Consider the following 27,152-nt stretch of genomic DNA (forward strand, 5'->3'; position numbering starts at 1 on the left):
TACTTTGTATTCAGAATAAACCCTTACTTTTGAAAAAACTGGGAAGGGAGAGGGAATTATTACTTTGTCACAATTAATCCACCACAATGTCATTAAATCACTTGCAGATGTACAAGATTCAAAGTCATTAAGCCTTCTGCAAATGTCCAAGAGCTGCTTTCTGGATATGTTTGTAGCTGAAGTGTCTGACTGAGCATCATTTTGGCCCCATTGTGCTTACTCACATTTTAAGAGAGAGAGAAAAATAAGACAGGTCAGCAGAGGTCATGTATTAATATCTTATGAAACTTTCTGAAGAGAACTTAGCTGACTCAAGGTTTCTTTGGGAGACTGACCCTGGAACATCCATACACTTCACAATGTAATACCATAGGACACAACCCTAAGCCATCAGCTATGGATCAGCATTGAAGATCCGATCCAACTCCCACTGAAATCAATAGAAAGATTCTCACTGAAATCAGTGGGAACAGGATCAGAGTCCTATGTTAGATCCAGCAAAAGCTTTAAATTGTACAAGAACCCATCCTGCTTACATAAAATAGGTACAAAAAGTGATGATAAATGCTGGCTTTCCAGGAAGACCTTAGGCTCCTTGATTAACATGATTTCCCCCAAAGTAAAAGGGCTTTTTGAAGGATGTACGTTATTATAGTCAATTTCATTTTGCATACAAATATGTTGTTAAGATCTGAGATGTTCCTACTGGCTGAAATTCATCCCAGCACAGGGCCAATGCACCAGTTATGTCCCAATCATATTTTGAAGTCTTGGATAGACTGACTATGCTGCCACACCAGTTTTAAGATGACATTATTCCCTCAAAGTCAATGGAGTCAGACCAGTATAAAAATAGTGTTGATAAGCACTGGTAATCACACACCAGTAAAACTCAAATGGTGAATCAGCCTCACACAGGTCATGTTCGCAGGTTGAAGGGCACCCACTGGGACTAACATAAGTAAAAATGGGCCTCATGGAATAGAAACTTTGGATACTTCAAGCAAAGTTTATGGCTAAGTTTCTAGCTTTATAAAGAGAGAAATCCAAAAGAGTTGTCTCCACCTATCTGTTATGTCTTGTCTTTTAGATTGTAAGTGCTTTGGGACGGGGTCTGTTCCTGTATGTATTGTATCACACCTAGCACAGTGGACCTCAACATAGTTGGCTTCTAGGTGCTACCACAATATCTGTCCTCATTCCTAAATAATAATAAATAAATAATAGTCTCAAAACATGGAGGACTGGTACAATGGTCTAGTAAATATGAGGCTACCATATAAGCAATGAGAAGAACTTGTGAAGTTCCACATAGTCATGCTTTTCTTCCTCATTAGTTTCCTGCTGTCTTGTTTCCCATATCTTGCTCCTGTCTTCTCCCTTCCTCTAATGTGGAAAAATTATATGCATTATTATCCAATAGGATGGTTTTATCCTCTCCTAGATTTCTAGATTGTTATGGGTTTTCTATTTTTTTTCTGCTGACTATATAAAAAAAGTTTCAAAAACTCAATAAAACATTAATTTACATACACAAAAGGACACACATTCTAGAAATTCGAGAACAGAATAGAATTAGAATAAATATTCTAGAATATATCTTCCATTCTTCAGAAGCCCTGTATCTGTGTTTTTTTTCTGCTGGACAGAAGTGCAAGTTTATGGCATCATAAGAATCTCATAGTCCAGGGGTGGCCAACCCTCTGGTTCCTGAGCCACATGCGGCTCTTCAGAGGTTAACATGCAGCTCCTTACCTAGAAATGGATTCCGGGGCTGGAGCTATAGATGCTAACTTTCCAATGTGCTAGAGGGTGCTCACTGCTCAACCCCCTCTGCCCCAAGTCCTGCCCCCACTCCACCCCTTCCCTCAAGGCACCTGCCTCCTGAGCCTGCTATGCCCTCACTCCTCCCGCCCACAGCCTCCTGCGCATGTGAAACAGCTGATTGCAGGGGGAGGAGAGAGTAGGTGCTGATTGGTGGGGGTTGCCGGCAGGCAGGCAGGAGGCGCTGAGGGCTGGGGAGCGGATGTGGGGCTGCTGACATATTACTGTGGCTCTTTGGCAATGTACATTGGTAAATTCTAGCTCATTCTCAGGCTCAGGTTGGCCGCCCCTGCCATAGTCAGTGCGCCCAGTCAATCATGGGACAATGTTTTTGTTTTAACACCAGGCAATAACTAGTTTATTGGGTCATTGTAATAGCCAGAGATGGAGTCATACTCTGCATTAAGCAGGCCAAATTTGATGCTAACTTACCTCTACCATGCAAGCCAAGTGAAGCCAGTTGGATTGCATGAGGTGTGAGGGCTGAATTTCAGTTGACTCAGAGTATCTCAGCTATAGTAGCCCTTTCCCAGAATGGGCAGCAAAACTTGAGGGTTTCCCCTTTAAAAGAGAGAATAGAAGAGCTATTTTTAGAATGCTGAATGTGCCACTCAAAAGCTGCCTTTGATCAAAGAGACAATTCATATATTAGGGTCATATCTAGCACTCCCCACTCAGGCAAAACTCCCATTGAGTCTGCATATTTACACTCATATAAATCTGGAGTAACTCTATTTACTTTTCCATTTAGTATTCCTCCAGATTTACATCAGTGTTCCAGAAAATTTTTGGTCTCGAATAAACAATAAGTAAGAAAAGGAGAATACGGCTTTTGCTTTTTTCTAAGATTCCTTCTCAGTACAACTGAAATTTTTAATCAACTAGTTAAACTTCTCTTTATGACCAACACTGGCAAAAGATATATACAATTCTATAGCACAATATAAATTTAACAACATTTCAACTTTTTTGCTTTAAATTAATCCTTATTCAATGGAGTAATATTCAGACACATTAACTGAAAATCTTTCTTAGATACTTACAAGGGTGAGAGTAACATGACTCTATTTTATAAGGCATGAATGTCACATTCTTCTTTGAGGGAAAATTATACAAAAATATAGGGTATCTGATTATTGTATGCACTGACATTTTTGTAAGTTTAATTTGATATTTTTTCCCCCAGGAATAGACTAACCTTTACTAAGACTCACCTTTAAGAATGTTCATTCCAGCTCTTCTGTCCATCTGGTGGCTGCCTGGCTTTTCCCTCCTATTGCTATGTCCGTCTGGCTAGCATTTTTTCCCCAAAATACTACAGGATCATTTTTTTCTAAGTTTGTATGGAAGAAGCTAGACCACCCTTTAAAATCTCTATTTCAAGGACATAACTTGTACCCTCATGTCAGCAGATCTAAAATCTCAAGTGGTATATCACAAGTCATAAATGGCATGTGACAGAAGTAGTAAGCAAGGAATATATTATATTCTCCTCACATATCTAGCCAAAGTCTGTCAGAGTTAGAGGATCTGGTTGTTTTCCAGATATTTTTTTCTCCCAGAGGGATTCACCTTTACTTAATCTAAGAGAACAAGCCTGACAGCCATAATTGTTTACTATTTAGCTTTCTGAGAATATGTGAGGCCATAGTTTCTGTTGGTGTTACTTCAATGATGTCAAGAGTTACACCAGCAGAGAATTTAGCTTCTCGGATATGATCTGACAGCATCAACTTCAATGAGACAAGATCAGTAGCAGACCCTTAAACTGCAACATGAATCATCATTTGAATGCATAACACATACAAAGCCAAAACAGTAGTCCAATCAACATCAGTTCTTTAAAGCTTGATTCCAAGATCTCTGATTTCCTCACTGATTGTCCTGGGCCATGTGACAAATATTTATCAAATACTTTGGGGACAAAATCCTCTAGGGTGCAATGTAGTGTCTAGCTAAAGAAATTCTAATTATACACCCACTTGCACAAAGTCACAGACCAGGGGTGGGTGGCCAAACTTACTGAACCTCTGAGCCACATACGATAATCTTCAGAAGTTCGAGAGCTGGGCACACCTCCTGTGGCTCAGGGTTTCTGCCTTGCAGCAGGGTGGTGGGTTTAGGGGCTTCTGACCTGCACGGAGGAGTGTCTTGGGGCTTCAACCCTGTGGGAGGTGCCTGCTGTGGCTCAGGGCTTCAGCGGAGAATGGAGGCGTGGGCTGGGCGCGAGCCATGCGGCTCATAAACCGTGGTTTGGATACCCCTGTCATAGATGGTATGTTGATATGGTAACACTGCAGCACTATACCTCTCATCACAGAATGAACGTTTTACACATACGCAGGGCTAATCCTGCTCCCACTGATGCCAATGGAAAAACATCCCATTGACTTCAACAGGATCAGGCTTCACCCATAATTAATTAAGCCTCATGTCATTCCTGTGAGACAGATAAGGGATATATAGAGATCACTTCACCCACCTCTGCAAAGTATCTGCCTCTGAAAAATATCACTGTTCCAAAATACACATGAACACAACAGTTTAGAACAGGATGTGGTGGCAAATACCATAGCCAATGGAAACAATAGAGGGAATGCTGATAGCCAGAGTGGAATTACGCAAAATAGAATCTGGCCAGGACACCAGGATTAACGGCTCCACTTTTACAAAATGTGCCATGGATCTTTAATAACCATAAATGGTCAAGACCTTGTTTTTTTGTCTCCAATTGGAAAGATGACACTGCTAGCAGTAAAGCATCTGCTCACACCATGCTGTTGTATCATTTCACGGCTGAATCACCAACATCACTTCCAGCAACACCTAATTGTTCTGTGCTTTTATCCAAGTCCAGTGCCAGAGGGAATTCCCAACTCCATTGAAATAAATGTCAAAACTCCCATTGACTTCAAGAGGGCCAAGAATTTCACTCCCAACATGTAGCTTGTAAGATCAGACAGTAACTTTTCTCATCTGACAGGAACGGTGAGATCTTGGTCATTTTTTTAGTAACTGAGATCCTTAAATAAAATTTATAACTAGTTTATAACATTTTTTCCAATTTAATTAGAATCTTGCTTCATTGTTCAGGTTGGCAAAGTCTTTTCTTTGTAATATGCTGTAGATGCTAGTGCTCTGAGATTTGCTTTCTAACTGAAGTGTTTACTCAGGAAGTTTGCAATACTCCCAAAGCAGCATTTAAGATAAAAGTTCCTATATTATTTTTAGAATAAGCAGCTACAGCATAATCCAAAGGAGCAATCACACTCAAAGCATCACCAAAACTCCAGTATATAGATTTTGTGTGTGCGTGCACTTTTGTCTGCTTGTTTTTTAATGAAGTCAGCTCCATCAGGACTTCACTGCTTGTGCTCAAATGTAGAGTTACATCTTTTTACAAACTTAGTGCTCTACTTAGTACAAAATACCTAGGTTCTGTTAGAAGTGATGATCTGCAGTTCAATGGAAGCCTCACAGGCTTCTCTGCAGCTCAGTCGATATGTTTATATAATCCCTAACACAGAGAGGTCTCAGTCCTGATTGGTGCCTCTGGAGAGTACTGTAATACAAACATGGTATTTTTTTTAATGGTGTTACTTCAGATTCAGAAGACACTTAGCTCTCCTTAGCTACACCAGCTCAACTTCAGCTCTCTTATTATTTTTATAAAATTAGAGGGACTCCATGGAAATGCTCAGGAAGTCTCCCTCAAATGCATACAGAGGGAAGAGCAAAAAGAACCTGGTAAATTCTTATGCTTACAGTATTTGCCAATAAAGTCTGCTGGAGAAGGTGATGTTTACTTGTTAGCGTAGGCAGCTTTATTCAAGCAAATGTTGATTCCAATTCTACGCCCATTTAAGGCCCTGATTCAGTTAAACTCTTAAGAATGTGCTCAAGTCTCATTGTGTTCAACTTAAGCATGTGATTAAGTATTTAGTGGGGTTAGAGCCTATATCAGTTTGGAGCAGGCTCATAACTAATCTTGCTACTCAACTAGCTGTAGGGCCTATTTTCAAAGAGGGGGTCCCTTAATACAATGGTCAAAACCAACATTTGAATCCTCAGATCAACGCTTTGGTGGATAAAAAATGTTTTTAAGCAGTGGAGTGAAAATCTGAGGGTAAACTGGGTGATTTGGACGTCCTCTTAAGTGATTGATATTCAGGCTCTGTGTCTGAGGGAACTGATTGATGTCCAGTACATAAATTTCTAATGTATCTGAACTAGGAACAAGGACAGACATTTATGAATGATCCTGTTTATTAAGCAAATGTAGTTTCAGCTGACACAAAAAGAAATGGAATATAAATAACTGTTGCTGGGACATTAAAATACCAAAGTGAGAATAACAACTTAAAATTTTACTTTAAAAGTAAGACAAATGCAGCTAAATTCAAGTGCACATGGCAGCTAGTCCTCTGTCATGCCACGGGGAGTACAGTCTGGCCTTAAGAGTAGAGGACTGGAACCCAGGTCTCGTGGGTTATATATTCCTGGCCCTGCCATCGGTTCACTGTGTTGCTGGGAAAGTCACTTTAACCACTCTCAGTTCTGCTTTCAGGTTTAATAAATTCATTTAATGTAGATGAAGTCCTTTATGATGTATGAAAATTATGATAATATAAAGTATAATTATCATCATCTGAGAGTTCCTATATTCCAAAACAGGTAAGTAGGACCTTTTGTTAGGATCTGAGTGACATAGGCCAGGACATTGCTGGTCAGGCCTAGTGGTCAGAGCAGAAGCTAGGAAGTAGAGATCAAAGAGGTCAGAGACACAGTCAGGAATCAAGCCAAAGGTTGGAGCCAGAGTCAGTAGCCAGGGGTGGGGCATAAATGCAGATATCTGGAACAAGGCAGGAATCTAGATCAGGACAGGACAGGAGGAATAAGGAGTCAGGTGAGAAGGCAGGGTCCAATGTGGCAGCCATCCAGGAACTCAACTAATTTCTCAGATAACTTCCTGTGCCTCCTTCTGGCTTAAATAGTGAGCCTGAGCCAACTGGAGTGGCTGGGTGTCGCCTATGATTGGCAGTGTTGTGGGTGGTGCCTCTGGTCAGCTATGGTCCACCAGTCCACACTCCCTGTTAGTATTAGCAAGTTGCTGGCTCATGGCTGAAGTCTGAGGCCTACCTGTAGAGCCACAGAACTGGGCTCATGAGCCCTCCCACTCAGTTTCTCATTCAAATACCAGCAGCCTTCTTAAAGTATATGGGAAGATTTTCTCTATATACTCACATTCTATGCAGATTGAAACTATCAATCTGGCTCTAACAGAAATGTCAGTATTTCCATATTCTAACAGAGCTGGCAGATTATTAGATTGGATATGAACATTACTGACAAGCCCAAACTAAAATCAACACTCCAAAAAAAAACAAATATTGGGCAAGAACAAAATCTGAATCCAGATACCTTTCAAATGTCTTCTATCTTTATAATGGGCTGATCCAATATCATGATCATCCAAAAAACTTTGGGTTTCCTGAAATCTAATCTGCAACTGGATTTTGATTTTTGGAACTTGAGCAAATCTCTGACAAATCTGGTAAATCTGGTTTGTGGACATGCTACCTCATATCCTAACTTTCAAACAATTCTGCATAATACTTACATGAATATCTGAATGCTTCTCCCACTCAGTTTCATTTGGACTATCAACACAAAAGAATAAATGTACACAAATCTGACATCAGGAATTATAACATTCAAAAACCAGTGGGAGAGCACTTCAATCTTCCTGGTCACTCAATAACAGACCTAAAAGTGGCAATGCTTCAACAAAAAAACTTCAAAAACAGACTCCAATGTGAAACTGCAGAACTGGAATTAACTTGTAAACTGGACACCATCACATTAGACCTGTATTAAGACTGGGAGTGGCTGGGTCATTACAAAACCTAAACTTAAGTTCCCCCTACTGTTACTCACACCTTCTTGTCAACTGTTTGAAATGGGCCACTCTCATTACCAGTACAAAAGTTATTTTTCCTCTCTTGGTATCCTACTGTTAATTGAATTGTCTCATTAGACTGACCTCACATTTGGTAAGGCAACTCCCATTTTTTCATGTATTTATACCTGCTCCTGTATTTTCCACTCCATGCAACTGATGAAGTGGGTTCTAGCCCATGAAAGCTTACACCCAAATAAATTTGTTAGTCTCTAAGGTGCCACAAAGACTCCTCGTTGTTATATCTATCTGTTTCATGAAGTGTGCACCAGATTTGCTATGGTGAATGCTTCTTCTTATCCTTCAGACACAGCGTGCATATCAGCACTGGCTGCACTGGATCTAATCTACCTCCCTCTCAAATGAGCAACATATGGAGCAGGGATGCTGTTTGAACTAGGTTCTTTCTGTCAAAGACCCATCTTCTTGCCCTTGTCTTTACGGCTCCACTGAGTAATGATGAGAAAAGAATTTAACATTTGGAAAAGTCTCATAGGAGCAAATTCAACTGTAGTGTAACTCCACTGAAACCACTGATATTACGTCAGAGATTAAACTGGCACTATAATATTTAGAAAAAATAAGACAGTGTGCTGCAGTATGTAATTACTGTCTTAGAAAGCAAATATAATAAAAATGAATCATTCTTAAAGAACCAGGAGGGCACAGTTGGCTTAGTCATCTTAAAGGTGAAAATTAGACATGGCAGTAAGACTTTGGTGATATTCATAAAAAACTGACAGCAAGGAAAGGCCACCCTTGCAATAGTACCAGAAACAAGATGCTAGAAATATAATTTCATGATGGTATTTTAGAAAAGACTGATAAAGAAAAAAGCACTTCTGAAGCTGAAGGGACTTATCCTTCTCTCAAATCAGTGTAAATCAGCAGTAACTTCACTGCAAGTCAAGAATTATACTGATGTAAAGCTAGTGTAAGAGGAATCAGTCCCCTCAAAAGTCTAAATGGGTACTTCGTAACAAAAGCTGACATCAGGAATTGCTTTGCGTGTGTCCGCGCACGTGTGTATTTTTTACTATAAAGGCAACTTTTTTAAAGGCAATTAACATCTAAAAGGCCATTGTTAAGGGAAGGAAGTGCTCTTTTAGAAATATTCTTGTGCTGAGCATAGTTGATGGGAATCGTGCATTCTGTTCCTTTGGGTGCTCCACATTACAATCTCACATGGAGGTGAGGAAAGAACATTTTTGAACACACGGAGACAATGTAGCGATCTGATAGAATTACTACACAGACTTTAACACATCTGTCAGTAACATCTGCCATATCTCAGCTTTTCTTGTTACTTAAATGAGAATCATCCAGGCAAAGATCCTCTCTAGCCAAGGGAATAACATCCAACAATGAGAACCAATTTTGTAAGTGCAGAAGGCTCTAAAGAAAGAATACAATTCTGAATATTTTTATGGTATTGGGCTACAAAATAGCCTTACTACTGCTGTCTTTCATTGTCACTGTGTGATGCTAACCAATAACTTATTGTCATTTACATTCACTGAGGTGCCCTCTGGTCTTCTTATGGTATCTCATGTGAAGAAACTCAGCTCATAATCAGCAAGAAGTTGTCACTCCCACCTCTTTTACCTGCCTCTGGCCAGAGCACAAGGTTATGCTCTCTTTAACATGTCAAAAGAAAAGGAGTACTTGTGGCACCTTAGAGACTAACCAATTTATTTGAGCATAAGCTGTCGTGAGCTACAGCTCACTTCATCGGATGCATACAGCTGTAGCTCACGAAAGCTTATGCTCAAATAAATTGGTTAGTCTCTAAGGTGCCACAAGTACTCCTTTTCTTTTTGAGAATACAGACTAACACGGCTGTTACTCTGAAACCTTTAACATGTCAGACACTACCCTTTCCCACAGTAAAATAATTTGAGCAGTCCATTTTTGATTTTACAAAAAAGAGAAAACTTTTAATATCAGATAGACTACAACAGAGAAAAAGAAAATGAAAGCATTCAAACAACTAACATGAAATCTGTGAAAAGATTTGGAAAGCAAGAGAATATCTTAGTTTTCATAATAAATAAACTTACGATAAAGTAATGTTTGATAGAAGAAAATGCTTTTTCTTTCTCCTTCTCATACCAACATGATCTATGATGCTCTCCTTGGAGGACTCTCTGCCTGCATAGACTTTGCCCATATATAAGCAAATTCTCCTTTGGTCAGAGTGGACACAATTGCAAGTCGTGTTAATTCTTTAGTTCAGTGTTTCCCAAACTTGGGATGCCACTTGTTCAGGGAAAGCCCCTGGTGGGCTGGGCGGGTTTGTTTCCCTGCCGCGTCCTCAGGTTCTGCCGATCGCGGCTCCCACTGGCCGCCGTTTGCTGCTCCAGGCCAATGGGAGCTGCTGGAAGCGGCGGCCGGTACATCCCTTGGCCCACGCCCCCCATTGACCTGCAGTGGCAAACTACGGACAGTGGGAGCCGCGATCGGCTGAACCTGCGGACGCGGCACGGAAACAAACCGGCCCGGCCCGCCAGGGGCTTTCCCTGAACAAGCGGCATCCCAAGTCTGGGAAACACTGCTTTAGTTGATTTCTCAGAGTACCTATGAGCCTTCATGAAAAGGACTCCTCCTGTTGGAAGTTAAAGAAATATACAAAAATTGCAATTTCCTTTTTCCTGGTACCATGTCAACATTTCATTAAAATGCCTGTCCTAACCATCCCAATTGTTCCAAATCAGGAGCCAGGTTCCCAAAATTTATGAGATTGGCATAATAATTATGAGATTTTAAACAAATAACATTTTCAGTCAAATTTCAGGGTCTTTTTATTTGCCTCTTAGTTTTTGAGCCATCACGTCACACTTAGGTCACATTTTCAAGATTTTCTCCACGAGCATGAGAGTTAAAAACTTAGTTTTTCTTTTAAATGAAAACTGAAATTCTCATGAAATCACATGATTCCAGAAGCTGGGCCTTTAAGAGGATCACCAGATATTATAAGACTCATGATAAAATAGCAAGAGTTAACAACACTCGGCATTCTATGAAACATTTTTCCTCCCCATTATTTTCCGGATAAACTAAACTATTAATTTTTTTTACAGTGTATGTTCCTCTGTTTAGTCAAAGGGCATTTAACACCTTTCTGTAAGAGTTCATTAAGCACAGATGGACTGAAGGGAAGAGTTCTTAGTTAAAGTTTAGAAGAGAATAACATTATTACTATTTGATGTGCTAAAATTCATTCGAAGAATAGTCAGGAATGATGGGAGCTTTGTCACATGGTAGTGTTGTACCAATAAATTAAAAACCAGCAGGATCTTATTAAAGAGGAAAAGGCAAAATACCACATTTATTGTGAATACAGAAAGAATCATAGTAAGCAGTTATAGTTATAACATTCCATTCAATCTAATATTTATTCACTCATACACACACACACACACACAGAGGTTCTGCAAGGTTGTTATCATAGTTACCAGCCTTAGAGTTGCTCATGCCAAGCCTCTGGCCAGGTGGCCTGGACATGAGGAGGGAGCAGGGCCTTGTCAGATGCTCATCTGATGCTCCTGGAAGTTGGTTTGTAGAATCAGACCCCGAAGTTCTCACTTTCTAGAGTCCATTTTTATAGGAATTTCTTCCTATGCCAGTCTATGGGAATTGCTTCATCATGCTGTTGCTGAATCAATCAGCAGATAGCACATTCCTGACGGCTCCGTGCTTATCTTGTTCTTTGGTTCTCCCATTCTTGAGGCTGTTGGGTGGATTCCAGTCTGCCCTCCGGGGGGTCCTCTGGTTATTTCCACTTGACGCCTTCTTCAGCGGATGGACGCTGGATTCCTAGGCTTGCACCTCCCTGATCATTCAGTTATTATCCACACCAAGCATCCATCCACATACATCCTCTATCTCTATTTTAATCACAATTGTTAATACAACAAAAGGGCGGGGAGTCTCTGGGTGCTGTTTCTGTTGTTACAGAGTATTGCTTTGAGTCTCTCTCTGTGTGAATTGCTTTGAGAACAGACTCTGTCTTAGAATGTACTAACGCAATTAGCAGCTTGAAAGTTTCACACCTAGAGGGAGAGAAACAGTACCAAAAACCAAGAGACCTCTTAATTAGTAATACCCTGGAATTTAGAATCATAGAATATCAGAGTTGGAAGGGACCTCAGGAGGTCATCTAGTCCAACCCCCTGCTCAAAGCAGGACCAGTCCCCAGTGTTTGCTCCAGATCCCTAAAAGGCCCCCTCAAGGATTGAACTCACAACCCTGGGTTTAGCAGGCCAATGCTCAAACCACTGAGCTATCCCTCCCCCCCCAAACTATGGGGAATCAAACTCATTTGTGATTTTAATACGGAACTTCTTTAATATGATCCAACAGTAGTACAAGAATTAGAATTGCTGATTAGGTGAGGTTGATTGTAAAAAGAGAACACACAGGCTATTTAGAGACAACTACAGTGAAGAAGGCAGTAGCTGGAATGGAAAGAGAATTGCCAAGGGCCTGATACTGAAAACACTTTAGGGTCAGATTTTTAAAGGTATTTAGACACCTCAAGATGCACACAGATGCCTAGTTAGATTTGGAAAAGTGCCTAGGTATCTAACTTCCATTGAGTTAGGCACCTTCATGATTTTAAAAATGCCAGTCAACATGTATAGGCACCTAGATACCTTTAAAATATGGCCCTTAAACCTTGTCTATGTTCAGCTTGAGCATCAGTATCGTGTATTTATCGTGTTTCATATTCTCTGTGTGTATATAAAGTCTGCTGCAGTTTCCACGGTATGCATCCGATGAAGTGAGCTGTAGCTCACGAAAGCTCATGCTCAAATAAATTGGTTAGTCTCTAAGGTGCCACAAGTACTCCTTTTCTATTTATCTAAGGTATTTCTAAGGTGCCTGCTGCCACCTTGATCACATCTGCTATGTCCATTCTCATGGATTCTTGTAGCCTGAAGAACAAGACCACATGAAGCGCAGATTCAACCACAAATGCCCAACTACATACAACATAAAGTGTTAAAATATTGGTGCTATCCTGATCTATCCCATCATCTGTATGTTTCTCCTGTATGGAGATGGGTTAATCAGGGTTAGTTAGTACCCATTACACCTCTGGCATTTAGGGCAGTGATGAAGCTCCTCCACTCCTGTCTGTTTCTGGCAAGTTTTTCAATGGTTCCCCAACTGTGCCCCAAGTCTGTTGTTTTTAGGCAGCCTCGTTTTCGCTTGCCTTCAGGTGTCCATCTTATTGCTATTCCGGTGATGGAATCAGTTTCCTTCCAAAGCACATGGCCAATCCATCTCCAACGCCTCCTGGTAATGATGGTGTTCATATCTTCTTGGCTGCACTGTGTGAATAGATCTTGGTTTGAGATTGTTCTGGGCCAAAAGATAAGGAAGATTTTTCTGAGGCAGCTTCTATGGAATGAAGACAGTTTGGACATGTCATACTTGGTCAGTCTCCAGCATTCTGCACTATAAAATACTGTTGAAAGTACGCATCTCTGATAAATCCTGAGTTTGGTTTTGGTGTTGTATTATTTCCAGTCTGTATTTAAACTCCTGAAGGTGTTCCTGGCTTTACTGATTTTGTTCCGGATGTCCTGGCTTGTTCCACCTTCCTGGCTGATGGTGCTGCCTAAGTATGTGAATGTTTCTACATTGGTGAGAACATGATCCTCTATCCCTACTGGTGATGGTGAGGCAATATTAAAGGTCTTGATATCTGTTTTACCGCGATTGATTTTCAGTCCAATTTGCTGGCTGAATATGTTAAGTCCAGTTGCTTTTTCTTGTATATGGTGTTGGGTATGTGATAGGAGAGCAAGATCATCTGTGAAGTCCATGTCTTCAAGTTAATCAGAGTGTCCTGGCCAAACTCTAATTTGGGTATTTATATTCTGACTACAATATTAACAATTCCCCCAGTAATTTCATTTGGATTAGGTATTCTTTTCTTTCCCTCTGCTCTTATGCAGTTGCCATGTTTTACCCAGGAGGAGGCTATACTTCAGAGGCAGGCAAAGACTGTGATTCCAGTACCGGGCTTTGACTTTCACCCTGTGCAAACCTGCTAACTATACTCTGGCTGCATGTTATTCCATGCAGAATGTTGTCTCGATGCCCTGATCTTGCAGGGAGTTTCATGCAGGCAGACTTCAGTGCTCATACAGAGCCCCACTGAAGTCAATAGGGTCCACCCAAATAGGGCTTCTTGCAGGATGGGTCCATAGGCTATGACCCAAAAAAGCAGTAAGCACATGCCTAACTTTAAACATGTGAACGATTCCATTCACTTCAAAGGAACTACATACATATGTTCTCAAAATTAAGCATGCGCTTAAGTGTTTTGCTGGACTGGGATCGTCATTTGTAAACTGCTTTAGGATCCTATGTGATAAAAAGTTCTATATCAAGGTAAATCATTGCACTTTAATGAAAGCCCTCAATTACCACTGAACACCTTCTAAGGGCCTATAGGAAGAAAATAATCGCTTTGCTTTTTTGTTAAAGACCATCTTACAATTTTTCTACACAAAATGTCCTCTGTTTATACTTGTAGCTATAATATCCCTTGGTTCAAGTGAAAGATGTACAGAGAGGAAATAAAAGCCTCAGTGATTTCTGCCCATTTAAAAGGGCAGCCACTAGAGTAAGGATATAATCTTTCAGATTCAAATGAAAATTCATCTTGCTTAGAACCAGAGACCCCAGACTAAGATATCTGCAGTAGGCTATGTGGATCCTGGTCATCCATTTTATTCTGTGACTGAGAGCAAAATCCTTCTTTGGTGCATGCAGGACAGCAACATGTGATATTTCTGTTTACATCAAACCATGAACAGTTTTACTACTGATCTTTCTGGAGGATAGGAGGCAATATCATTGTCGCTGAAGACTTTTTAAAGTGCTATATGTTACTGTGAATTTTTGTGCTTTACTACGGTGTGTGAGCAATAAATAAAAGTGTCAAGTATAAGACTCTTGGGTGTATAAACTTATAAAAATCATTGCTTTTTTTCTAACTGGGTCCTAGAAAAAAAAACCCACACTTTATCATATGGAGCATGAGACGGGGAGGGGGGAGGAATCTGGACTCAAGAATTATGACTAATAATAAGCACTGAAAATGCTCTAAGAGTTAGTGTATTATAATGGTCAGAATGACGTGGAGAACAGTGAAACGGGCACAATTTCTTGTGTCTTACAGTCTCAATTAAATCACATGCTTAAAAGATGGGAGCAAAATCAGATCACTACATTGCAAACCCTTAGGGAAAGGAAGCGATGATCATTATGGCAGTGACCTACTGTTGTACAGTCCAGTGTCAATTTATGGCAGTTCATAAACTAGTAATAATAACTTTACTTGAACTGCAGCTAGTCAATAAGAGAAGGCTTAACTTTCTGCCTGAAATATTTATGCATTTAGGACGCAATTCAGGAAGGTACTTAAGCAGGTGCCTAACTTTAAGTACATTGAAGTCAATGCAGCTACTCACAATGCTCAACTTTAGGTTGTTGTGCAAGTAACTTGCTAAAGCAGGGCCGTATACACAACACAAAGAAGAGACCCTTCTGTACTAACACAAAATTAGTCATAAAACAGGAATCACACTTCACACAATTTCAAAAACTTTTATATATAAAGCAGAGTTGAAAAATACTGGTATCTTCTTATGCATTACTTTTTGTTTAGAACATTGTTACTATTTTACAGAAGAGAAGCACACACACTAATGCTACACTGATGTAAGAAGCATACTGCATCCTACACTAAATAAAAGCCATACATTAAAATACAGAGGAGGTTACATGTACAGTACTCAGTGAGCTCGGACAGCGAAAACTACTTTTCCTGAAGAGTATGTAAAGTTGCTCACATCAGTTCTAGCCTTCTCATGCGGGAAACACACTTGGTTGAACGGGCATGAGAAATTCCACATCCTAGAGATCTAGAGGAAGAGTAAACAACTAAGGAGTTCTGTGTCTTTAAGAAAGATTTATCCTGGGAGGTAAAGCACAGCAGAGGCAGATGCTGATCTAGCTTAGGTGCCCTGACTGAATAATAATCAAGACCTCGAATGGCAAAGAAAGTCTTTAGCAACTGCAAACACTTATGCCCGTCAGTAACTCCATGCACGTTAGCACCGCGCCACCTCTCTCTCCCACTCACCTACACAGGTGTTTGCAGACTAAGGACGCTAGGAACTAGAGACGGGGCTTGGGCTGTGTCCCGAACCAGGGGCCTTTTAACCTTCCTTGAACGACCTACGCTTCTGTGCACACCTTGCTAGGGGCACATCGCGCGCTGGCGCGGGGCGCAGAGGCCCAGCCCCGGGAGAACATTGCTCTGCCCAGCCTCGCGCCCCCGTTTGGCCCGGCCCAGCCCCTGAGCCCGGCGCTCCTTAGGGGTCACAGCCTCCCCCGCCCCGCCCTGCCGCGCTTCTGCGGCGCCCCCTCCCCCCAAGGCGGCGGCGGCGGCGGCGGAAGCTGGAAGCTGAGGGGGCGAGGCCCGGGCCCGGAAGAGGAAGGGCTTGAGCTGCGGGAAGGCTTTGGACTGTGGCTGCTGCGGGTTCTGGGTGAGGGGGGGGACGCTGTGCGAGGGGGAGGAGGCTTGGGGTGGGGGGGACATGCGGCGTCTATGGGGGCTGTGGAAGGGCGGGAGGCTGTGTCTATGGGGACTGGATGGGGGCGGGGGCTGTGGAAGGGCGGGGGGATATGTGTGGCGTTGGAGGGGGTGTCTATGGGGACTGGATGGGGGCGGGGGCTGTGGAAGGGCGGGGGGATATGTGTGGCGTTGGAGGGGGTGTCTGTGGGGACTGGAGGGGGCGGGGGCTGTGGAAGGGCGGGGGGATATGTGTGGCGTTGGAGGGGGTGTCTGTGGGGACTGGAGGGGGCGGGGGCTGTGGAAGGGCGGGGGGATATGTGTGGCGTTGGAGGGGGTGTCTGTGGGGACTGGAGGAGGCCGGGCCTGTGTCTGTGGGGACTGGAGGGGGCGGGGGCTGTGGAAGGGCGGGGGGATATGTGTGGCGTTGGAGGGGGTGTCTGTGGGGACTGGAGGGGGCGGGGGCTGTGGAAGGGCGGGGGGATATGTGTGGCGTTGGAGGGGGTGTCTGTGGGGACTGGAGGGGGCTGTGGAAGGGCGGGAGGATATGATGATTTAATGATATTTAATGATGATATTGATGATTTAACTGGGAATTGGTCCTGCTTCGAGCAGGGGGTTGGACTAGATGACCTTCTGGGGTCCCTTCCAACCCTGAGATTCTATGATTCTATGATATGTGTGGCGTTGGAGGGGGTGTCTGTGGGGACTGGAGGAGGCCGGGCCTGTGTCCGGGACTGGAAGGGGCGGGGGGCTGTGGAAGGGCGCAGGGAACGGTGTCTATCGGGGCTGGGGGCTGTGTGTGGAGTTGGAGGGGCTGTGTCTGTGGGGACTGTAGGGGTCGGGGGCTGTGTCTGGGATTGGAGGGGGTGGGGGGCTGTGTGTGGGGACGGAGGGGCTGTGTCTATGGGGACTGGAGAGGTGGTGGGGGGGGGGCCTCTGTGTGTGGCTGGAGGGGGGTGTCTACCAGTGCCCAAAGCTCTACTGTTAGTTTATATGCCCTGTGCATTGCTGTCTGTCTCTCAGCTTGACTCCTGTCCTCCCCCCCTTCCCCCCACCTAAAACAAATTTCCCTTGCTGTAGGCAGGTCACACACTGATGCCTTTCCACCAATTGTTCCCAAGTGGCCCTCAGAGGGAAATGTGAGGCCTTTATTTGACTGATTGTAATACAGCCCAGGTCAGAAGTGACCTAAACATAATTGCTTATAATAGCTGTCTCTGTTAGCAAAAAGAAAAGGAGTACTTGTGGCACCTTAGAGACTAAGGTGCCACAAGTATGCATCCGATGAAGTGAGCTGTAGCTCACGAAAGCTTATGCTCAAATAAATTGGTTAGTCTCTAAGGTGCCACAAGTACTCCTTTTCTTTTTGCGAATACAGACTAACACGGCTGTTACTCTGAAACCTGTCTCTGTTACGTGTCTGAGGTGTAATAAGTTGATGGTTTCAGTTCAGTTTCTAGTAGACAGGTGTCTCTCAGAAACCTCCCATTACATTTTGACTATCTGGTGGCAATCCCACTGTAGGTGTCAAAGATTGTAAACACATGGAGACAGGAGTACTTTTTCTGTTTTAGAAGTGGTCCAGTACAAAGTTGAGGCAGTGAAAGGAAATTAGTTAGTACTTACCTGAATCTTCATTTACAGAATAGTTAAGACAGTATCAGGATTGTCAGTCCAATACGTAACTAATAATTTAAAATGTAACACTTCATTACCTCAATTTTCACTAAGTGGATTTAGTAGCTGTCCTTTTCATGTCTTTTTTTTAAGCTACTGCAACTGTATTTTATGCTAATAGTATTTCAGAATGACTTCCTCGCTCGAAGTTCCTCTGAATTATGAAGAGATGTTTTCTCATCGATTCACATCAGGAGATGAGGAATATCAAGAGTATTTAAAACACCCAGCAGATCCACCTCCTCTAGTAGAAGAATGGAAAAACAGATCTGGTGGTAACCAAAGAAATAGAGATCGGTACTGATTTTTTAAATCTTTGTTAGTTTCACAAACACATATTGATGTCAGAGCTAGCACTCTAAAATGTTTGTCGGCTTTAGAATAAATAGAAGTAGGTTTGCTGTATGCTCCCCATTATTTGGTAGGTTTCTTGATTTGAAAGAAATTCACCTCTCTCCAGGGTAAAAGACAGGATTTCTCTAAATTAATACTGACTGTTTTTTCATTTGATAGAAGAGTATGAAGCAAACTGCTATTCTCTAAAGAATGAGCTGGAACCACTTAAATCATTGCCCTTGGGGCCCACTGCTGCTCGGCCATGAACTGATTTTTTTTTTTAAAGGGGAAAGATCAGAGGTTTGTCTGCTAAACCACAAACAGCTTGTCTTTGGAAGCATAACTCAACAGAAAACTGACTCTGCCAAGTAGCAGAGTGACATGATGACTCTTTTAATGTACAACTAGCAAAAAATATAATTTGCAACCCAGATAACATTTGACATATTGTGACTAGGCTAGATTGCATTTCTTTTGTCTATTTGTAAGGACCATAGAATATATCTCCCCCTCACAAGTGCACTGGAAGATCATATTATATGCCTACCAAAACTGTTTTGAATTATATTGTTTTTCTCTAGGCTGGGAGTGTTGCTCCCTTAATCTTGGATACGGACACTTGATTTTTGGAACTGAAAAAAGGAATATGCCTGCATTTCATGCCCAAGCAATTTTTTTTTTCCTTTTAGTATTGCTGGGACTGGATTTCATATTAAGTTACTTAGGCTCCAGGCCTGCAAACACTTAGACACACAACTAGAATTTTCTCATATGCATAAAGTTAAGAAGGTGTGTAAGTGCTTTCTGGGTTGGGGCTTTGTTCTTCTAAAAATAAACAATTCCAACATTTTCATCATTCTACAAACTTGTCAGTAACTTCACACTTAAGTTGTAAATTACAATTTACCAACAATGACTGTTGAGGAAGTTGTTCTTTAAAAATCTGTTTTACGAATTTATTATGTGAATTTTTAAGCTAAAGTTTAGGTTTCAGAGTAGCAGCCATGTTAGTCTATATCTGCAAAAAGAAAAGGAGGACTTGTGGCACCTTAAAGACTAACAAATTTATTTGAGCATAAGCTTTCATGAGCTACAGCTCACTTCATCGGATGCATGCAGTGGAAAATACAGTGGGGAGATTTTATATACACAGAGAACAGTGTGTATGGTAACACCCATTGTTTCATTTTTTCTGTGTATATAAAATCTCCCCACTGTATTTTCCACTGCATGCATCGGAAGAAGTAAGCTGTAGCTCACGAAAGCTTATGCTCAAATGAATGTTAGTCTCTAAGCTAAATTTTAGTAATTCATTCCTTTTATTTCATTTTGAATGGTTTGTGCAAAGGCTGAAATTTTTTCCCTTGTAAGACAGCCAGTAGTTTGTTGCGTAGCAGTAAGTAGTTGACCTACCTTGGGTCCGAGAACAGATTTGAATAATCACATCTTTGACATGTATTTTGCCCTAAAAAAGGATTAGTGGTTGTTTGTGTGTTTAAATAACTGGAGCCAGATTTTAGGAGTACACTAAAATAGTTTGTTTGTGAAAGAGTTCAAAACCTTCCCTCTTTAAAATCTCAGAGCTGGTGTTTATACAAATTTCTTTTTATTACAGGTTTCAAGATGGCAGGCAGTTTAGAGGCAGAGGTGACAGGCACGACTGGCAAGGTGGTAATAGATCTAATCAGTGGCCAGGAAGAAGCTGGGGTAACAGCTACCAACAGCACAGACAAGGACAGTCTTACTACCCCCAATATGAATATGGCTACAACTCCTACAATCCAAGGCCTCATTACGGCCGTTATTAATATGATATTTTGCTGTTAAGTATCCACTAAAACCATTTAACTTGAATGCCAGATTTTGGGTTTTGTTTTGCTCAATTTTCTTGTATTTTCTATGTAACTCTAGGTAATGGATATTGGTTTTAGAGAGCCTGTTGATGTCATTTTTGTAATGCAAATTAACACAGGTGTGACCTTTGTTGTGAGTAATAAAATTCTATAAACAATCTCTAGTGAGCCCACAGATAACATGATTAAGTTTCTCCCTCCAATTCTTTTTTGCTAGGTGCATATTAGAACATTGTTTTCCCCCACCCTGTCCCTGACATTATCCCACTATATTATAGCTAGAAAAAAATCAGTAGTTCAGGGAAACAGAAGTTTGCTTTGTCTCTGAAGCACATTCAGTGACTATGCATACATGCCAGGGTATTCTTGAAATTCTGATGCAAATTGTGTCCCTTGCTTGCGAGGAGTGTTGCTTATTGTGGTCATCCATAATGGAAGAAAAGCATGCAATCTGGGTGGGATTTGTTTTTGAACTACTATTCCTACTGAGCTAGCTGAGGCTGCTGGAGTTCATGAAAGTTCAAGAAAGACATTGCTGTCTGTGTTTTAACTAATCATAGAATATCAGGGTTGTAGAAACCTCAGGAGGTCATCCAGTCCAACCCCCTGGTCAAAGCAGGACCAATCCCCAAATAAATCATCCCAGCCAGGGCTTTGTCAAGCCTGACCTTAAAACCTTCTAAGGAAGGAGATTCCACCACCTTCCTAGGTAACACATTTTAGTGTTTCACCACCCTCGTAGTGAAAAAGTTTTTCCTAATATCCAACCTAAACCTCCTCCACTGCAACTTGAGACCATTACTCCTCGTTCTGTCATCTGCTACCACTGAGAACAGTCTAGATCCATCCTCTTTGGAACCCCCTTTCAGGTAGTTGAAAGCAGCTGTCAAATCCCTCCTCATTTTTCTCTTCCTCAGACTAAACAATCCCAGTTCCCTCAGCCTCTCCTCATAAGTCATGTGTTCCAGACCCCTAATCATTTTTGTTGCCCTTTGCTGGACTCTCTCCAATTTATCCACATCCTTCTTGTAGTGTGGGGCCCAAAACTGGACACAGTACTCCAGATGAGGCTGGATGACTCACCAATGTCGAATAGAGAGGAACGATCACATCCCTTGATCTGCTGGCAATGCCCCTTCTTATAGAGCCCAAAATGCCATTGGCCTTCTTGGCAACAGCAGCACACTGTTGACTCATATCCAGCTTCTCATCCACTGTAACTCCTAGGTCCTTTTCTGCAGAACTGCTGCCTAGCCATTCGGTCCCTAGTCTGTAGCGGTGCATGGGATTCTTCCATCCTAAGTGCAGGACTCTGCACTTGTCCTTCTTGAACCTCATCAGATTTCTTTTGGCCCAATCCTCTAATTTGTCTAGGTCCTCCTATCCCTACCCTTCAGCGTATCTGCCTCTCCTCCCAGTTTAGTGTCATCTGCAAACTTGCTGAGGGTGCAATCCACACCATCCTCCAGATCATTAATGAAGATATTGAACAAAACCAGCCCGAATACCGACCCTTGGGGCACGCTGCTTGATACTGACTGCCAACTAGACATGGAGCCATTGATCACTACCCGTTGAGCCCGACGATCTAGCCAGCTTTCTATCTACCTTATAGTCCATTCATCCAGCCCATACTTCTTTAACTTGCTGGCAAGAATACTGTGGGAGACTGTGTCAAAAGCTTTGCTAAAGTCAAGGAACAACATGTCCACTGCTTTCCCTTCATCCACAGAGCCAGTTATCTCGTCACAGAAGGCAATTAGATTAGTCAGGCATGACTTGCCCTTGGTGAATCCATGCTGACTGTTCCTGATCTCTTTCCTCTAAGTGCTTCAGAATTGATTCCTTGAGGATCTACTCCATGATTTTTCCAGGGTCTGAGGTGAGGCTGACTGGCCTGTAGTTCCCCGGATCCCCCTCCTTCCCTTTTTTAAAGATGGGCACTACATTAGCCTTTTTCCAGTCATCCGGGACCTCCCCCACTCACCATGAGTTTTCAAAGATAATTGCCAATGGCTCTGCAAGCACATCCGGCAACTCCTTTAGCACTCTCGGATGCAGCGCATCTGGCCCCATGGACTTGTGCTCGTCCAGCTTTTCTAAACCACTTCTTTCTTCACAGAGGGCTGGTCGCCTTCTCCCTATGCTGTGCTGCCCAGTGCAGCAGTCTGGGAGCTGACCTTGTTCGTGAAGACAGAGGCAACAAAAGCATTGAGTACATTAGCTTTTTCCACATCCTCTGTTACTAGATTGCCTCCCTCATTCAGTAACGGGCCCACACTTTCCTTGACTTTCTTCTTGTTGCTAACATACCTGAAGAAACCTTTCTTGTTACTCTTAACATCTCTTGCTAGCTGCAACTCCAGGTGTGATTTGGCCTTCCTGATTTCACTCCTGCATGCCCGAGCAATATCTTTATACTCTTCCCTGGTTATTTGTCCAATCTTCCACTTCTTGTAAGCTTCTTTTTTGTGTTTAGGATCAGCAAGGATTTCACTGTTAAGCCAAGCTGGTCGCCTGCCATATTTACTATTCTTTCTATAGGTTTGTCCCTGTAACCTCAGTAAGAATTCTTGAAAATACAGCCAGCTGTCCTGGACTCCTTTCCCCTTCATGTTATTCTCCCAGGGGATCCTGCCCATCAGTTCCCTGAGGTTGTCAAAGTCTGTTTTTCTGAAGTCCAGGGTCCGTATTCTGCTGCTCTCCTTTCTTCCCTGTGTCAGGATCCTGTGACCAAAAAAGCAAAGCAGAGGAAGAACTGTAAAAGATGTGAAGTAAGACTCTTATACAAGATGTATTTCTCCCTGCTGAATTCATGGCTTAAATTTGTAGCCTGTTTTCCCCGGTCTTTTTTTAAAGCGCTACTACATTCCTGTAATATTCTTTTGTTTGACAGCTCTTCTTACAGCACCCTGAGGGACAAAATTCATGGACCTAAAAATCCAGTTCCATTTCAACCTTTGTTATAGATTAGGACATTTTCTTCAAAAGCATCCTAAGATGTGAAATGAAATAACTCGGGTTGTTTGCTCGTTCCAATAGATCATTACTAAACTATTTTTACTTGCACTTAGAAGTGACACGTGAAGAATGAGTTTACATCTTTTTAAAATAAACTCACTAGGTACACAATTCTCTTCGGGAGTCCTGTTTCCCTCAGTGCCAGCTATAGGTTTGTGATGGCTATTTTAATTTTTTTCTTTGTAGGAAATACTTATGTGATTCTTAGCACTCTTATGTCTGTTCTTGGTAGTTTTCTTTTATGATTGTATATAGTCTTTTGCATGAGAAAAAAGCAAATACAATACATAGAAGTATGCTTATTAAACCTTTTAATTTTTTATGAATTGAGCTCTTGTATTTGCTGAAAGAAATGGATTATAACAACAAAATAAACACATTATTGAAGATTTAGGAACTGTTGTGAATAATATTTATGAAACCTGCTCTTAGAATGCTGTTATGTTGTAACACTGGCATTTTAGGTTGACAACTACACAAGAAGTGACATTTACTGATAAATGTTTCATATTGGGCAGCTGTTCACTGAAAGGAATGGTCTACACAACTAAGGCAGACTTACTGTTAAGAGGATAAGACATAATTGATTATAAGTCTGGAGTGTTAATCCATTACCTTACCCTCTACTATAATAGGGTCACAGCCCTTCAGTTTTCCTGATAAGCACATGTGTGTTAGGAGAAGAGGGCATTTCCTTTTGTTAACATTTTGTTGAGCTATTCTGCAGAGTACAAATCCAGCCAGACCCCTCTACTATAATACCAAGATACGCTGCCATGTAACTACATCATGATATTCAGTAACAGGAAACAAAATATTAATGCATCTTGATTATAACGAAGAAATGCATAATTCATATTAGCAGAAAAGTCATGCTTTTCAAATTCTTTATATTTTAAAAGTAATTTTATTTTTGGTCTCTGTATTTTATAAACATGAGCTGTGGGTGGTTTTTATATAATCTGGGGTGGAAAGAAGCTATGAAGCTCAAATGTCTAGCCACTTACCTTGCAAGCGTTTATTTTTATTTATATTTTATTCCTCTGTCTTTTTCCTTGTGATAGCTTCTGGTTCAAATTTATAGTCTAGTCCCCATAATAATTAGTTTGAGTTTGTTTCTGCTTGTTTAAGTTCTGTAGCATCCAATTTATGAACAGGGCTGAGGTGTAAAATAAAAGTATTTCAGAGGGTAAAATTCACCCATATGTGGCCTCCACAAAATCCTTCTCAACACTAAAGCATCACAGCTCCCAGTGGAGCAGTTGTATGGGAAAGGGGCAGGGGCAGGGAAAATAAGTGGAACAACCTTGCTCTCTGCATGCTGCAGTTAAGGTCTCAGCATTGGTCCTGGAGATCAACAGCCATACCATAGGATTCACAGTTATGCAGACTCATCTCCTGCAAGATGCTTGACATCCAGAACTCCAAGTCAATGGGAACTAAGATGCCCCTCATCTGGCAGGACCAGGCCCACATAGTGCAAGTTATGCAGAGGAAGCAAGAGTGGGCCAGGCTACTCTTCCATTTCATAGCTTGGAATGGCGTGTCCAGGGGGAGACTCTGCAGCCTGAGTGGAGGGAGTGGATTTTGCTTTGTCTGTTTGTCTGAGGCCCATCCACTTTATTAGATAGATTTATCCAATTTCACTCATAGCGAATAAAAAAATTGGGTAGGGAAAACTAGATAGCTATGACCCAGTTGTAGGTGTAATTAGCTTAACCTTTTATTATTATTATTTTATTTTAGTGGAAGTCTGTTTTGATTTTAAAAGATTAGTAAGCCTTTTAGTAACAATTTTAAGCCAGTAGTTATTTGGTTGAAAAGTGTTTTAATAAACCCTTTCACTGGATTCAGGTGCCAGTTACTTTTTTTTCTTTACCATTTATAGAATGGTTCTGCCAATAATCCCTATGCACATGAACAGCCAGGCTGTAAATATGTTTAAATATTTCAAACTTGACTCAGTGTGTCACACCAGCTAAGACCTCAGGCCAAACAGCCTCATCGGGGGTAAATGGATGTTCTGATACTTACCACATTTAGGTTGTGTCCAGTGATCAGGTTGTCAATATAGAATGCTCTGAAGAACTGATAGTGCTTTACATCTTCAAACTGTTATACAAACAGTTAACCCCTTACAATATTCCCTATTAACTAGGTAGGTAGGTAGGTAGCTGCTATTACCCTATTTTATAAATGGGGAAACAGTCAAAGAGACTTGGTTAAAATCTCACAGTAAACCACTGGCTGAGCTCAGGAGTTCCTGGGCATAGGACTGAGATCCAAGCCTCTAGATCCTGCTGTCTCTTTGTTCTTGTTTTTACAGGTCTGAATAGTGTTATTTGTATAACTTGCTTCAGCATTAAAGCTCTTGCTGTGTTTCAGAAGTCAGGGTAGAGAGTAAATGTCTGTGTGCTTTGAAAAGCTTCTGTAGAATAATAGTAGTGCTGAAACTCAATTTTGTGCATGAATAAAACATTTCAGAACAAATACAGGCCAGCCTCAACTGAACCGAAATATAATTGGGCCGCATCTAGGCCTTCGCATCTTGAGATTAGTTTATTGGCAGCAGGGCCCCTAACATGAGTGAACGTTTGTGACAGAATGCAGTCTCTCATTTCAGGTTTCAGAGTAACAGCCGTGTTAGTCTGTATTCGCAAAAAGAAAAGGAGTACTTGTGGCACCTTAGAGACTAACCAATTTATTTGAGCATAAGCTTTCGTGAGCTACAGCTCACTTCATCGGATGCATACTGTGGAAAGTGTAGAAGATCTTTTTATACACACAAAGCATGAAAAAATACCTCCCCCCACCCCACTCTCCTCCTGGTAATAGCTTATCTAAAGTGATCACTCTCCTTACAATGTGTATGATAATCAAGGTGGGCCATTTCCAGCACAAATCCAGGGTTTAACAAGAAGGTCTGGGGGGGGGGTAGGCGAAAACAAGGGGAAATAGGTTACCTTGCATAATGACTTAGCCACTCCCAGTCTCTATTCAAGCCTAAGTTAATTGTATCCAATTTGCAAATGAATTCCAATTCAACAGTTTCTCGCTGGAGTCTGGATTTGAAGTTTTTTTGTTGTAATATCGCAACTTTCATGTCTGTAATTGCGTGACCAGAGAGATTGAAGTGTTCTCCGACTGGTTTATGAATGTTATAATTCTTGACATCTGATTTGTGTCCATTTATTCTTTTACGTAGAGACTGTCCAATTTGACCAATGTACATGGCAGAAGGGCATTGCTGACACATGATGGCATATATCACATTGGAGGATGTACAGGTGAACGAGCCTCTGATAGTGTGGCTGATGTTATTAGGCCCTGTGATGGTGTCCCCTGAATAGATATGTGGGCACAGTTGGCAACGGGCTTTGTTGCAAGGATAGGTTCCTGGGTTAGTGGTTCTGTTGTGTGGTATGTGGTTGCTGGTGATTATTTGCTTCAGGTTGGGGGGCTGTCTGTAGGCAAGGACTGGCCTGTCTCCCAAGATTTGTGAGAGTGTTGGGTCATCCTTCAGGATAGGTTGTAGATCCTTAATAATGCGTTGGAGGGGTTTTAGTTGGGGGCTGAAGGTGATGGCTAGCAGCGTTCTGTTATTTTCTTTGTTAGGCCTGTCCCGTAGTAGGTGACTTCTGGGAACTCTTCTGGCTCTGTCAATCTGTTTCTTCACTTCCGCAGGTGGGTATTGTAGTTGTAAGAATGCTTGATAGAGATCTTGTAGGTGTTTGTCTCTGTCTGAGGGGTTGGAGCAAATGTGGTTGTATCACAGAGCTTGGCTGTAAACGAGCTATTACCAGCAGGAGAGTGGGTTTGTGTGTGTGGGGGGGGAGTGGCGTGAGAAAACGTGGATTTGTGCTGGAAATGGCCCAACTTGATT

The 27,152-nt window shown here is 41.8% G+C and overlaps 1 protein-coding gene across 1 annotated transcript; it reads left to right on the forward strand.

The window, feature by feature from the left end:
- Positions 1 to 16,283: 16,283 nt before the first annotated feature.
- Positions 16,284 to 20,433, forward strand: RAMAC (RNA guanine-7 methyltransferase activating subunit). Its single transcript, XM_084640448.1, has 3 exons — positions 16,284 to 16,353; positions 18,181 to 18,356; positions 20,011 to 20,433. Exons 2-3 carry the CDS (start codon positions 18,190 to 18,192, stop codon positions 20,201 to 20,203), a joined length of 360 nt encoding a protein of 119 aa, XP_084496574.1. The 5' UTR covers positions 16,284 to 16,353; positions 18,181 to 18,189; the 3' UTR covers positions 20,204 to 20,433.
- The last annotated feature ends 6,719 nt before the right edge of the window (positions 20,434 to 27,152 follow it).

Source organism: Lepidochelys olivacea, assembly GCF_965140295.1.
Source record: "Lepidochelys olivacea isolate rLepOli2 genome assembly, chromosome: 10".
Classification (NCBI taxonomy): Eukaryota; Metazoa; Chordata; order Testudines; family Cheloniidae; genus Lepidochelys; species Lepidochelys olivacea.